This window comes from Podarcis tiliguerta (genome assembly GCF_965153285.1).
Source record: "Podarcis tiliguerta genome assembly, chromosome: 2".
Taxonomy (NCBI): Eukaryota; Metazoa; Chordata; class Lepidosauria; order Squamata; family Lacertidae; genus Podarcis; species Podarcis tiliguerta.
The window spans coordinates 106,076,548-106,091,636 of NC_139535.1; the positions used below are offsets into that span (position 1 = coordinate 106,076,548).

The 15,089-nt window shown below is 45.7% G+C and overlaps 1 protein-coding gene across 4 annotated transcripts in view; it reads left to right on the forward strand.

Moving 5' to 3' along the window:
* SCN8A (sodium voltage-gated channel alpha subunit 8) overlaps positions 1-15,089 on the forward strand; it is a 110,281-nt gene that overhangs the window by 20,419 nt on the left and 74,773 nt on the right. For all 4 annotated transcript variants that reach the window (XM_083427184.1, XM_083427183.1, XM_083427181.1 and 1 more), the window contains exon 2: positions 6,948-7,277. In XM_083427184.1, the coding sequence (XP_083283310.1) occupies positions 7,002-7,277 (276 nt within the window). In that variant the 5' untranslated portion in view covers positions 6,948-7,001. The remainder of the gene's footprint in view (positions 1-6,947; positions 7,278-15,089) is intronic.

Consider the following 15,089-nt stretch of genomic DNA (forward strand, 5'->3'; position numbering starts at 1 on the left):
TTAAGGCTGCTGTCACAGGACCTGACATCCAGACCTTGCCTCAGAATTCCCTCTCTTCTAGCCTTCCTGAAGTGCCCAGATGTTTGCTTTTTAAACCTCCCAGAAGTTTAGCCAAATTTTACAGTCTTCATTCATGGTGCAGACGTCTTCCTCTGGTCCCCCATTATCTGATTATTCAGTTGGTTTTATTTCCTTTCTAAGTGAACAGTTTGGTTGTTGGGGTAGCTATCAGGAGGAGATATGCAACACCTTACCATCGACTCAGGGCAAGGGCAGCTGTGAGATAAATTAAAATGTGAGCAGCACATTTTCAAAATGTTCCCATTTCAAAGCTGCTGTTTGGGTGAGCAGGACCAGGAAGGACACAGTTAGAAAAAGTCGCTAACCCAGGCATACACCACTGCTATGGGCCACTTCCCTATTTGGCTAGCATTGGTCACCACCACCCAAATGGCTACATTTTACTTGGAATTAAAAAATGCTGTTCAAATGTCATTAGGACTGGACCCCTGGGATAACGGCTCTTTATTTTAACATAGTAATGCAGGGGTTTCCAAACTGTGCTCCATGAACTTTCAGGGGTCAGCAAGCTTCTTTCACACTATGTCAGTAAAAACTGAATTTAAAGATCACACAACATCTAGTACAGCATATTACAATTGCTACACCAGGCAGGTGGCAGTGGAAGACAGGAGTGCCTGGCGTGCTCTGGTCCATGGGGTCATGAAGAGTCGGACACGACTGAACGACTAAACAACAACACAACACCAGGCAGAGAAATCTTTTAGTGATCTGCTAAGACCCTCAGCAATTTTCAAGTGGTCCGTGGTGCTGTGGAGTTTGGGAATCCTGAAGTTGGTGGGTTTATTTTCCTTGTGTCAAACCCCTTTGTTTTCCTTATGTCCAATGGGTTGTTTGATCTGTTCACTCCAAGGAAAACTTGTAAGCGTGTGTGCGGCCATAAAGGATACTCACTGTGGGTTGAGCAACTTCCACTCATGATGAATGAACCAGATGCCCCGTTTGAAAGGACAAGTCCCCACAATTGCACAAAGAACACTGTCATGTAAGAGCGATTCCCGCTTGCTTCACAGCAACCAAGAGGCATTGTGGTTCAAGTATTTGTAGCTCCTCCTAGTGTGGGTTCCACACAGGTAGCATGAGAGGTCCCATCAAAGGCTGTAGCAAGAATCTCTGTGTGATTGAGTTGGATCTTTGCCCCATGGTTAAGGAATATTCCAGCTCTCCATTGAGGAAATGATGTGGGTGTGCCCAAGGAGTTCCCCTGGACCCTCGTGAGTCTTCTCCAGTATTTACTTTATGCCTTTACTTGGGGTTTTCTTGAGTAAATCCCAAGAATTCCATCATCGCTTTCCATTTCATTTGTGCCCGTCAAAATAACCGTGGAGTAGATTGAAGACTCCTGCAGCTATAAGACTCATAAAGTGGCCCTATGCAGTGCCATAATATCACACAAGATTTATATTATGTGTTTATTAAATTTGTATACCATCCTTCATCCATAGATCTCAGGGGCAGTTCACAACATAAAAATACAAGATGAAAACTTTGGTCAATGACTGAGGTTGGGGTTTTTTTGCAGGGAACGGGCATTTAGATTACAGCAAGGGCAAAGGCCTCTTTAAACCTCTCCTTCCCCATGTCAAAAGCAATCCACTGTCTGGGAGTAAATAGGGACAGCAGATTTTGAGGGTGGGAGTCAGTCTCTGTAAAATTTGATGGCTAGGCTACAATTGCTTTATTGGTTTGTGGTTGTTCTTAATTTTATTATTTACTTTGTGGTTTTTATATTGTGATTTTATGTTGTGAACTGCCCTGAAATCTATGGATGAAGGGTGATGTTGTTGTTGTTGTCATAAATTTCTCATAAGGACCTGCACTTTTTAAAATGGCTTGTCCCATTCATTTCCTTGCATTGTGTATCTGTGTAGTGTTGGAAATTGATTATAGGATTAAACCTCCCTATCTCCTGGGAGACATTGAGAATCTCAGGTGGCGGGATGGTCCTGCAGGGCATAGTTGACCTGATTAGAGTTCTGCTAGTGTGGCCTTGGGCAAAATCGCTCTTCCTTTCTCTATGATTGCTTGCTCTGTTGGCTTTATAAGGTTGGAGGTGAGGTTTATCGGTGATGCTATAATTGCAGATGAAACGTGCTTCAACTGACTGGTATTGCATGCTTGCTCTGGATAAACTGCAGAAGTAAATATTTCACTGTCTCATGCTTAGCACTATCAGCCAATTAAAGAAGTTTTGGTTGATTAATCAAATGATGTTTAACTGATTAATCTATTAATAAGGCAAATTTAAACACATGGGCATATTACCAAAACCTCATTATAGATACCTTTTTTAATATGCCAAAGGAGCTAATGGAAAAGAAGAAGAAGAAGAAAGCTGCCATTCTTTGTTAGACGGGACTGGTCATCTTTCCTTTTTTTTTTTTTTTTTTTTTGTTATCTGTTACAGTAACAAACCAGAGCTAAGATATCCTTAAAGCAAACAGGTAATGCCTTCGCAGCCTTATCAAATAAAATTACTCCCTCTGATGAATCAAGAAAAACTTTAGCCAGCTGATCTGCCAGTTAAAGGGGGCAGCCTTACTCGTTTTGCAGTTGTGTGTCCTCAGACAGTCCAATATGCAGCACCTCTTCACACAACCATTTGCTTATGGGGGTGTTGTATTGCTTCCAGCCTTCCTCAGTGTGGCATCTCCTCACAACAGCCCTGTGAGGTAGGTAAGGCTAGAAGATGGTGACTTGCCCAAGGTCATCCAGTGAGCTTCATGGCTGAGTGGGGATTTCAGCCTGGGTTATCTCAGCAGTCTGCTCGCTACACTACAGTAATAAACTCCTGTTAAGGTGGTGTTAAGCTTTGGTGTCTTCAGTGGCGCCGGAGCTAAGAAGGGTACGGAAGGCAAACTAGACCTCTTAATGATGATGATGACTGACTCCATGCGGCTATAGCTGCATCGTAATGATTTGGCCCCGTAGGGGATCGTTGGCTTCAAGGAATATGTTGAGTCATCATTCCTTATTCAAGGGGTCCTTGCTAGCCAGTTGTTTTCTGCTGTAAGAAGTGTACGTGAAAAAGCATTTTGTGTTTGTATGTGCCTTTCTCTTATTTGCTGAATATATCTGTATCGTCTCTGTTTGTTTCTACAAGTTAGTCCCTCTGTGTCTGGTGCACGAAGCAACGGGATTATTTCTGCACCTAAAAAAAAACACCTCTGCCCATCCAGCAGTTAGACGGCTCCCTTAAGTGCCAAAGCTCGTGTGCTCTGTTGTATTTCAGTCTGCAGTGCTGCAGTGCCGTTGCATCAGTGCACAGCTTCTAGAATTCCACTCCCCTTCCTCCGGAGCGAAAAGCTCTGAATCGTCAGTCCTGAATCACGGTTTCATTCTCCTTCCTGTTTCTCCGGCAAAGGTGTCAAACTACAGGGAAAGGGGGGGACGGGACTCTGCTTGTGCATCTCTGTGTGTGTTTGTTCTACATAGGAGCACCAGATGCAGACAAACTGTTTTTCTGACTCACACTTATTATTTGGTCTGACAGCACGTCATACCTGGTTGGCGGCCTCTTTGCTGGGGACACTGTGCAGTCCCTGCAGAATGCAAACTTATTTCTCTAGACTCATCCTTCAAACAAATATGTCTTTGTTTGCTTTTCATGATGCCTGCCAAAAAGAAGAAATTTTCTTAGTAGCATCTCTGTTTTTAAAATCTTACGTATTTTCTTACTGGCAATGGAATTTGGTCGGCTTTTGGAGGGGGGGGAGGAGAAGGTTTGCATTAAATTCAGTTTGATTTTAAAAAACACCTACCGGTAGTTTTGGCTTCATATGCATAGGTCCCTATTGAGATCAGACATAGGGTTGCCAACTGATCAGTAAAAAGCCTGAACTGCTCTTGTCCTTGGAGCAGAAACCTTATCTGCAGAAATCGGCAGCAGATGAAGTTTTTTGCTGCATGAAGATAAGGATTATCATCTTCTGCTCATGTCTGCAAGATCAGCCTGCTGTTAACCCCAACCTGTGCAGTTAAGGCATAGAAACAAGCATTCTTTTTTAATGGCAACCCTAGAAAAGGTATTCAGCTAGCCACTTCTCCCCCCCCCCCCCAGTAAATACTTGCATGTAATACATAATACAGGAGGTTTCAACAATGCAGGAGGTTGTTGCATTCAGCTTTTGCCTGGTACTGTATGGATGCCGAATAGTGAGAATTATTTGCCATCTATCCATCTTTTTTGGCATGGCCCTTCTTTCCCTGATTTCCAAGGCTTGTAAACTCAGGATCCCTCTTGCACCCAAAGCAAGATGCAGGTCCCTAGACTAGAGCTGGGGAACCTGTGGCCTCTAGATGTTGTTGGACATTCTTGGCCATTGGCCATGCTGGCTGCAGCTGGTGGGAGCTGGAGTCTTTAATGATGTTTGGAGGACCATAGTTTCCCCATGCCTGCCCTAGCCAACAAACTAAACCCGTAAAATCTTTTAAAGGTTAAAAATCAAAGCATTACTGGTCCAAATTTTACCTGGGACACATGGTTTCTTTTACCTGTATACTCTGATCTTAACACCAATACTTGTGGCTTCCAATGGCATGAGTAATATGAAGAGATTGTGTGGCTTTTTGTGGCCTTGTGTGAACAGTATTGTACTGTTCAAGGGAGAAGTGAAAAAGAAGGTGCTGAGTTAGGATAATCTGCTAGTTTAAAATGCTAGCTGAATCTGTGGATGGCAGAGATTGATTTCTTGCTTAGCAGCCTATAGGATTTCAGGCAGGCAGCTTGACGGAAAGGGAAGAGGAGAAATATACTAGAGCAAATCAGCCAACATTTGAAGATACTTCATATAGATATGGGTTCCTCCTCAGTCCCCATCTCCATCAAACTCACTAATCCCTGAAATGTATTTTAACATTGGCATTCAGAAAAGCTCCATCACATGCAGATGTTAGCATGTGGTGCATGTGCATTTGTGTCAGGGCCAAAAATTGCATCCTCCTGCCATTACTTCAACATAAAAGTAATAAGAATAATACTTAAACCATTGATTGACATACATTCGTGCCAAAATAATAGTGTTGGGGTTTTATTGTTCTAATGTTGTATTGACCATGTTCAAACATCATGGTAAGCCATAATAATAATAATAATAATAATAATAATAATAATAATAATTTATTATTTGTACCCCGCCCATCTGGCTGGGTTTCCCCAGCCACTCTGGGCGGCTTCCAACAAAGATGAAAAATACACTAAAATGTCACATATTAAAAACTTCCCTGAACAGGGCTGCCTTCAGAACCATGGTTTACCGTGTATGAGTTGATCCCACCCTGATTTTTGCTGCCTGCTAGCACTGGAAGGAATCAAACCAAGGTCTTTGACTTAGAGTTACTTTTGAAAGAGGGATTGTGGTTTGTTTCATTTTCAGCAAACCATGATCTGAAGCCAAGGCTTGTTTTGGCTTACTGATTGTGCTTTGTTGGAGTGAAGCAAACCATGGTCATTGGTTTGAACATAACACTAAGCCAGTGATCATGGTTTGTTTCCTCTGTGTACTAGCAGGGAGAAGCGAAACAACCCATGTAGGGGCATTCATAGTGAATCATTAACTGTGGTTTACAGTAATGGGCCACTGGCATGCAAAGCTGAAGATGCCTTCCTTAATATACTTTAAAAAGAGATGGGTTCATGTGTGGAGCTTTGGTTAAATCTGACACAGTGGTGCTCAGACTTTCTGCTTTCAGGGAAGTGTTTCCAAATTGAGGACCACACAGGCATTTGCCATGGAACTCCTGTGCATTGTGGTGAATTCTGGGGCATGCTTGATTCATGTTGGACTCTGGTTAAGCTTGTTGGGCCCATACAACTGGGACTACAACACAGAACATTGCTAATCCTACCCTGTAGCTAGACACTGTCCTGGAAGATCAGGGTAACTTGTCCATCAGTAGGCATCTTCTTATTAAGGAATCTGCTCTTGCAAACTTTGCCATGTTTCTCTTCAGGCATTAGCGGTTCTTAGAGAAACACCAGTGAACTTTTGGCATCACAAAATGAAGCTGCTCAGAAGGAAAACAGTAATAGGAGGACCATAGGATTTAAAAGTTCTGGAGTGGTTGGCCAGTCTTAATATTAAAAGGCTGTCTCCAGAAGAGGTAGAGTTGTCAGGGTAGTACTAAGTATCATAAAATACAGTAAGTAGTAGAGAGTTCATCCATGTTATCTGCCATTTTACGTGAGTTCTATAATGGACCAGTGAACTTGACAACCTTAAGTAGTTTAAGACAGGGATGGGGAACCTGTGGCCCTCAAGATGCTCTTGAACTACAGCTCTTATAATCTCTGAGCATTAACCATGTTGGCTGGGGCTGATGGGAGTTGGAGTCCCAGAACCGCGCTAGGCCCCGAGACAGTCCCAACGGTCGTCTGGCCTTGTGTGACCTTCTCGTGGCCGCTCATCCTCCCCTTGTGAGCAGGAGGCCAAAGATAGCAATGATAAGAGAGGGGAGAGAGGGGGGAACAGGTGGGTGAGGAAGGGGTTAGCAGCACGGAGGGTGAGGGAGGGAGGTGCAGGATGGTGGCGGAGGTGCCCCAGTGGTGATGGTGGGGTGTCTGGGTTTTTGATCCCCGGAATATGGCAACCCTCAACAACATCCAGTGGATACCATGTCAGCTAGCTCTGGTTTAAGTGAGATACTTGGGAAAGATGTTGAGCTCATTGTCTCAGGCAGCTTTGTTTAACGCTCCCCTTGAGAAAATGCAAATGGTGAATGGTAAAACCAATGCAACAGTTGTGGTATCTCAGTGGGGATGTGGCTCAACAAGACTCATTCATTCTTCCCTCCAAAAATACTCAATTCACCCACCAGTATGTTGAGGATTTGACTTGTGACCGTCTGTCCTATTCTCTCCTCTACAGAGCTGACCTATCCCGGGCGCATCATAACTAAATAAGTTTCTGCAGGATGAAAAAATGGCAGGGCGGCTGCTTGCACCACCAGGCCCTGATAGTTTTCGACCTTTCACTCCGGAATCTCTGGCTAACATCGAGAAGCGCATCGCAGAAGATAAGAAGAAGAAGCGCCCTAAGCAAGACAGCAGTCACAGAGATGACGACGAAGAGAGCAAACCAAAACCAAACAGTGACCTGGAGGCAGGGAAGAATTTGCCTTTCATCTATGGGGATATCCCAAAAGGCCTGGTTGCTGTGCCACTGGAGGACTTTGACCCTTTCTATTTGACGCAGAAAGTGAGTCACCAAGACCCAGCCTATTAAAAACTCAAGTCTTTTTTGTCCCCAGGAGGAATTACAGGTTTTTGGTGGCAAGAGTCTCTTGCTGCCTGTGAAAGGGGACCTTTTTCTGTGGGCTTTTCAAATAAGAATCTTCTCTTCATTTTTTTCAGGTTTGGGGAAGAAATGTGTCTGATCGTTTGTTGGGGTAGCTGATAGCTCTGCAAAATCTGCACACAGCTCGACACGTAGCTTAAGCAATTCTGGAAGTCAGCACATCTAGTAGGGAGGAGGCAGATAAATAAGAGGGGGGAGTGGCAACAGATACTGAGAAAAGGAGTGGCAATCAGTCCATCTCAGTCACAAAAGAGAAAAACCATGGTGTTTTAGGTCCGGTGTCTCCCAGGCCAATTAGCACCATTTGGAGACTTGTCTTCTATCCATGGTGACTTTTAAAAAATCGTCTTGGTCATAGATGAAATGTATCTAGACCTGACAAAGAGATAGGTGTGGTGTGCCACCATATAATCCAGAACCTGACTTACTTAATTGCATCAAATGCTCCCGAAAGGTTATTGGATCTGGGTTTGTGGTAGTGATGGGACATTTCCTCCATCCTTTCACTGCCTCAGTGTACCATTTAGACTCATAAAAGACCATCACCACCATCACATATTGAGCATAAGCCTCAAAGTGGTTGTGGGACTTGACAGCCCGATTCCCTCTAAAGTGGAAGGGGGTGGGTCTTAAAACTTTGCCATAATGCTTTGCCTGGAAAATTAATGATGCACATTGAAAGCCCTTCCATTTTACTTTACCTAATATACTCTTATTGTTATGCTCTCAGTCAAGAAAGCAAAAGAGCTTGTTTCACAACTGGCTCCTATGTTGTTCTTCCTTTAACTATATGTACAACTGGTACCATAAATGGAGGTGGTTGTGTGATAACCAATAGCCTGCTCAAAAGCATGAGCCTTTTGCATTTTATGAAGCCCCTGCCAATGAGCATAAGAAGAACTCTGCTAGATCAGGCCAAGAGTCCATCTAGTCCCTCTTGACCTCTCATGGAGGGGGCACATGAAGAAGGGCCTCAGATGCTTATTGCAAGCCAGGGAGCCAAGTGGGCTCCACAAAGCAGGAGAGGGCATTCAGATGATCATGTCAGTGGCCCAAGCCATCCAGACGTTCCACAAGTTGGCCAGGGTTTCAACAGGAGCACCAGTCATATCAGTAGGGAAATCCCCCAAGGTTGTCTGAAAACCAATTGGAGCCATCAGCTTCTGAGGTAGACCACCCTCATAGGTCCCCGGCCTCTGCAGAGGTAGAAGGATGCTGAGAGCCTAAATCTCAACAGGAAGTGACCTGACCATGACAAGGGACTGTTGTCAATAACCCCCACTTTCAAATCACCCTCTTCCTGCCCAGCTGAGAAAACAAGGTCCGCATATGTTGGGCCAATGACATGTTGGGTCATCATGGCAGCCGTGAAGTCTTTAGCCATGGCAGAGCTAATGGCTTTGGCATGGATGTTGAAGTCCCCCAACACTAGCAATCTGGGAGTCCTCAACACTCCCTCCAAGACCAGCTCTGTCAGCTCAGGCAGGGATACTTCTGGGCAGTCAGGTGGGTGGTAAACCAGCAGAATCCCTAAAGGTAAAGGGACTCCTGACCATTAGGTCCAGTCGTGACATACTCTGGGGTTGCGGCGCTCATCTCGCTTTACTGACCGAGGGCGCCGGCATACAGCTTCCGGGTCATGTGGCCAGCATGACTAAGCCACTTCTGGCAGAGCAGCACACGGAAATGCCGTTTACCTTCTCGCTGGAGTGGTACCTATTTATCTACTTGCACTTTGATGTGCTTTTGAACTGCTAGGTTGGCAGGAGCAGGGACCGAGCAACGGGAGCTCACCCCGCTGCGGGGATTCGAACCGCCAACCTTCTGATTGGCAAGTCCTAGGCTCTGTGGTTTAACCCACAGTGCCACCCGTGTCCCTAGCAGAATCCCTAATATGTCCCAATTACCAACACCAGGAACAAACACTCTGGATCCCCACCCAACTGGCCAGAAAGCCTGGAGACAGAGATGGAATCTCTGTGGTCTACAGCAACTCCCCATCCCCAACCCTCAAGTCTGCCCTGGAGCTGTACCAAGGAGCCAGCAGCAACTCCACCCTGCTCAACCACCCATGTCTCAGTAATATAGATCAGATCAGCCTCCTTATCCACAATCACATCATGGGTGATCAACCTAACATTGAACAGCCACAGACCCCAGGGCTGGCTGGGGTCTGAGGACAGCCACAATTCCTCAGGTTGAAGGGAGGTCTGGCACATGGCACAGTCACCAACTCCCTGGGCCACCTGTCCCTTACCAGACATGTCCCACCCACTTGCCCAGAACCACTGCAATTGGGGTGCCAACTGCTTTCCCTAGTTGCTCTCTTCCCAGGCACATTTTACCTCCCTTATTTTGAAAACTCCAAATTAAAAGCGTACAAGTTAAAAAGCACTTAAACAATTTAGGGCAAGCCAATCTCCATAGAAGATGATGTTCTGGGGGTGGCCCTTGTCCTTGCTTTCCCCCCCAAAGCTGCTCCCCAAAAAGGGGGTGACCCTCTGCTGGCCAAAGGTTCAAAAAGGGCAATTCCAGCAGCTATGAAGGGGAGCCAGGTGAACAGCTCACCTCCTCCACTGATGGTCTCTAGCTGCTGCTACCTCTGAGAGTGAAGCGTCCGTTCTCCCAAAACCGGAGGTAGTGCAGGAGGTATTGTGCAGACTTTAATTAGGTTAGATTAGGCTGAGTGCAAAATAGATTTCATCACGCACCAAGGGATTCTGGGACTCAGAAACTCCGTGGCTGTTCTCCCTTTGAAAATATGATTTATTTGGATCTGCCTTCGGCGGTAAGCAGAATGCCCAGGCCGCTGGCAAGGAAAAGAGCTTTTAAGAGGAAGAGGCACCTTGGGTGGTAGCTAGCTGAGGACTGAGGTGAATTTGCAGGGTCCAGTCAGTGTGGAGGGGAAGGAAGGAGATTTCCTCTGGGGGCGATGTCCCTTTCAGCGAGCAGGAGGAAAACAGCAGGCAGGCAGAAGGTGAGGCTGCCTGAGTCTGCAGTTGTACGGCTGTTCAGGGACAACACAAGCTTGCGCTTTCAGGTTTAGAATGGTTGGGCCTGCGAGTGGCAGGGGGAGGCAGGAGGCATGGCTGCTGTGAGGATCTTTTGAGCACCAATGTCTGGATTTGGTAGGCCGTTGTGAGAACAGGGTGGAGGCAGCTAGAGATGGGTTGTGGGTCTGTTGCAACGGGGCTCTTATATGAGCTGGGTAAACAGTTAAATACTGGGAGGTATTTCCAGACCCTCCAAGTACCCCTGTTTTCCTAGGACAGTCTCGGATTTACAGAAGCCATCCCAGTTTCTGATTCGATCCCAGAATGTCCCACTTTTCCTTAGGACGTCCCTATTTTCATTGGAGAAATGTTGGAGGGTATGGAGTTATCCAACCCCAGACCCATCTGAAGGCAGCCCTGTAGGGGGAAGTTTTTTTAAATGTTTTATTGTGTTTTCATATATGTGGGGAGCTTCCCAGAGTGGCTGGGGCAATTCACGGGTTATAAACAGTAAAATAAGAATAAAAGTAATAAAGACTAGGACGTTCCTATTTTCATCGGACAAATGTTGGAGGGCATGCATTTCTTTTTTGCCTGCATGGCAGTTTTACTGCACACAGCACAGCAACAACTTAGTACCACAACCTCTTGACAGTGGCTTTGATAGAAGCCTTGGAGGCTGTTTTGGCAGGTATGCGGGGGGTCAACTGAGCTAAGAGGTGCTGTTTGCAAAGCCAAACGCATACCAGGAAATGCAGGATTTCTTTTGTGTACAGCACTGGGCACCTTTAGGTGCCCCCACCACCCATCCAGTGGTGCAAGCCCGAGTGTGTGAAAGGCTGTACTGAAGAAAGCCCTTTATGTTCCCCAGAGAAGGCTTCCCATTTAGAAATATGTGGGAGGCCTCTGGCAGCGCATCTTGTGTGCTGTGCAGAGAACAACATGACTGCATAGAAGGTTGGGTCTTTTTCTTTTTAGAAATACTGAGCTACAGACATCACTGGAAATGTTTTTGATGAACAGTTTCTCCCCCAGCTTCCTGTTCTGTATAGCGACGCCTTGTGCATCTTCCCACAAACCCTGGAATGGCACATTTCCTGATTCCATTGTGTTTTACCAGAAAGGATGTGCATTACTTCTCCAAATAACCAGTGGTTCAAGATCATCCCACAAATCCATTTAAAACACACACACACACACACACACACACACACACACACCCCTCTCTGAATCATCAAAGCAGCAGTTCTGCTTGAACAACTGGAATGTTGCCATGTTTTTTTTAATACCAGCTACTAGCGTATGAAAAGCAGTCCTGGCTCTTTCCTTTTAATGCCAGCCAGAGAGCTAAGTGCAGAGGCGTGGCCTGACTGGCACCAGAATTGGAGGATGGCACCTGTCTCTGCCTTATCCCCCAATACTTAGGGAAGATGGCAGTGTTTCTTTATTCCAGTGAACCTCATCACAACTGTAAGACACAGAGTCATCGACTGAAGGCCAAAACCAGGCCAAAGCTTAGTGGTAGAGCTTCTTTATGAAAGTCCCAGATTCAATCTCAAGCATTTCTAGATTATTATTATTATTATTTATTGAATTTATATACTGTACTGGGAGGTCTCAGGGCACTTCACAGAAGAAAATCAAAATATAAAACCACAAAACATACAATCAAAATAAAAACAACAACCCAATAACACCCCCCAATAGGCCTAGGAAAGCTCTTTTGCTGAAACTAGCAAGCTATCTTAGCCAGCAGTGCAACCTTTTCATCTAGATGGACCAATTGTCCTGACTTAGTATAATGCAGATCTCCGTTTTGGAATGTTTCCCTGCTGATGCAAAAAAACCCCACAGCTACAACGTCCTTGTTAGGTGGTCACCCAGTTTTTGTTTAAAAAGGGGGAGTCCACTACCTTCCAAGGAATCCTGTTCTTCTCACCGGCCCCAGCCTTTACCTTTTCCCTTTACCTTTCCCTTTGATATGCCTTCCATTTTACAGGTTCAGTAAGCAAGATGAAGTGGCATCTTGGTAAACCCAGGGGTTTTGCTTGGGCTGCTGCTCTATATGTTATTGGCATCCCCATTGGGAGCTCCTCAGCCCCTGGTCAAATACTTAATTAGAACTCACTGCATCAATTGCTGCCCCTGCCAAGCAAATGCCCCCGATATGTACCACTGGCAGAGAAACTCACTACATGACAGCCCCAGCTCTAGACAGTGATCTGCACTAATTCAGTATAACGTGGAACAGAGACACTTGCCATGGAGATGCGAGTCTTAAATATAGACCAGCTCATTGAGAACTGAGGTGTCCCCAGTCCAAGTTTCAATTTTTCTCTGGGGGGTGATAATTGATTTTCAGATTGTCATTCTTTCCCTTGGTCTCTTCCCTTGGTCTTGTTGAGAATGTCTGTGTACTAGTGATATTCACTAGGAGCTGTGGTCTAAACCACTGAGCCTAGGGCTTGCTAATCAGAAGGTTGGCGGTTCGAATCCCCGCGACGGGGTGAGCTCCTGTTGTTTGGTCCCAGCTCCTGCCAACATAGCAGTTCAAAAGCACGTCAAAGTGCAAGAAGATAAATAGGTACCGCTCCGGCGGGAAGGCAAATGGCATTTCTGTGCGCTGCTCTGGTTTTGCCAGAAGCGGCTGAGTCATGCTGGCCATATGACCCAGAAAAACTGTCTGCGGACAAACGTTGGCTCCCTCGGCCAGTAAAGCGAGATGAGTGCCGCAACCCCAGAGTTGTTCGCGACTGGACTTAACTAACAGGGGTCCTTTACCTTTACAGGTAAAGGTAAACAGTTAAATGATTGGCACCACTGTATTTTTCTCATGTTTTGAATTTGTTAGAGACCATCCCTCAGCACAGTGCATCTTGACACCCAGTGTCTACAGAATTTCCCTAGGGCACAGGAGAATTTTATTGTCCTAGCCAAAGGGAAGCAGTGCTGTACTTGAGAAAGACTAATTTGTTGTTGTTGTTTAGTCGTTTAGTCTTGTCCAACTCTTTGTGACCCCATGGACCAGAGCACGCCAGGCACTTCTGTCTTCCACTGCCTCCCGCAGTTTGGTCAAACTCATGCTGGTAGCTTCGAAGACACTATCCAACCATCTCATCCTCTGTCGTCCCCTTCTCCTTGTGCCCTCCATCTTTCCCAACATCAGGGTCTTTTCCAGGGAGTCTTCTCTTCTGATGAGGTGGCCAAAGTATTGGAGCCTCAGCTGTCCTTCCAGTGAGCACTCAGGGCTGATTTCCTCCAGAATGGATAAGTTTGATCTTCTTGCAGTCCATGGGACTCTCAAGAGTCTCGTCCAGCACCATAATTCAAAAGCATCAATTCTTCAGCGATCAGCCTTCTTTATGGTCCAGCTCTCACTTCCATACATCACTACTGGGAAAACCATAGCTTTTACTATACGGACTTTTGTTGGCAAGGTGATGTCTCTACTTTTTAAGATGCTGTCTAGGTTTGTCATTGTGGGAAAGACTAATAACATAAGATAAAAAAAATCTGCAGGATCAGGCCAAGAGTTCACCTAGTCAGCTTCCTTCCTGTTCTCACAGTAGCCAACCAGGTGCTTATGGGAAACCCATAAACAGGAGTTGAGGACAACAGCCCTCTCCCCACTTGTGTGCAGCAACTGGAGCTTGAGCATAACCATCAAGGCTTAGCCAGCTAGGAGAGGACTTAGAAACACCTTGCACCCTGCGCCAAGAGTGAATGGAACAGAAGCCAGTAAACTTGCTTTGTTTCAGAAATAAGCAAGCAAGGGGCCTTGATCATTTGAACAAAATGGCGGACGTTATTCTGGTGTTCCCTGTCACTATTCTGAATGAGCAGGAACTGTACGGAGTACAGCCTTCCTTGGATTGCACCACTTCACATCCCAAGTAGTGAATTGCATATTTGAATATTACCCCCTTATAGATAGCTTTCTATAGCCACGGAAAGCTAAGAGATGGGTGAGCTCAATTTTGAAACCGGATTGAACTGTTTGCTTTAAACTGGCTTCGTCCCCATACTTTAAAGTCTCTTAAATGTTGTAGAAGAGATTCACAGTGCAATCCTATGCATGTTTATTCAGAAGTCAAGCCGCAGTCCTATGCACGAGTACTCTGTTTTGTTTGTTGGTTTTGTGGTCACTCAGGATCCCACGCTGCCCATGCCTGGTTCATTTCAGAAGTGGTAATAATAATAATAATAATAATAATAATAATAATAATAATTTATTTATACCCCGCCCATCTGGCTGGCTTTCCCCAGCCACTCTGGGCGGCTCCCAACAGAATATGAAAAACACAATAAAACATCAAACATTATAAACTTCCCTAAACAGGGCTGCCTTCAGATGTCATCTAAAAGTCAGATAGTTGTTTATTTCCTTGACATCTGACAGGAGGGCATTCCACAGGGCGGGCACCACTACTGAGAAGGCCCTCTTCCTGGTTCCCTGTAACCTCGCTTCTCGCAGTGAGGGAACCACCAGGAGGCCCTCAGAGCTGGACCTCAGTGTCTGGGCTGAACAATGGGGGTGGAGATGCTGCTTCAGGTATACTGGGCCACGGCTGTTTAGGGCTTTAAAGGTCAGCACCAACACTTTGAATTGTGCTTGGAAACGTACTGGGAGCCAACAGTGCCAAGGGATGCAGGTGGCGCTGTGGGTAAAGCCTCAGCGCCTAGGACTTGCTGATCCCGTGGTCGGCGGTTCGAATCCCCC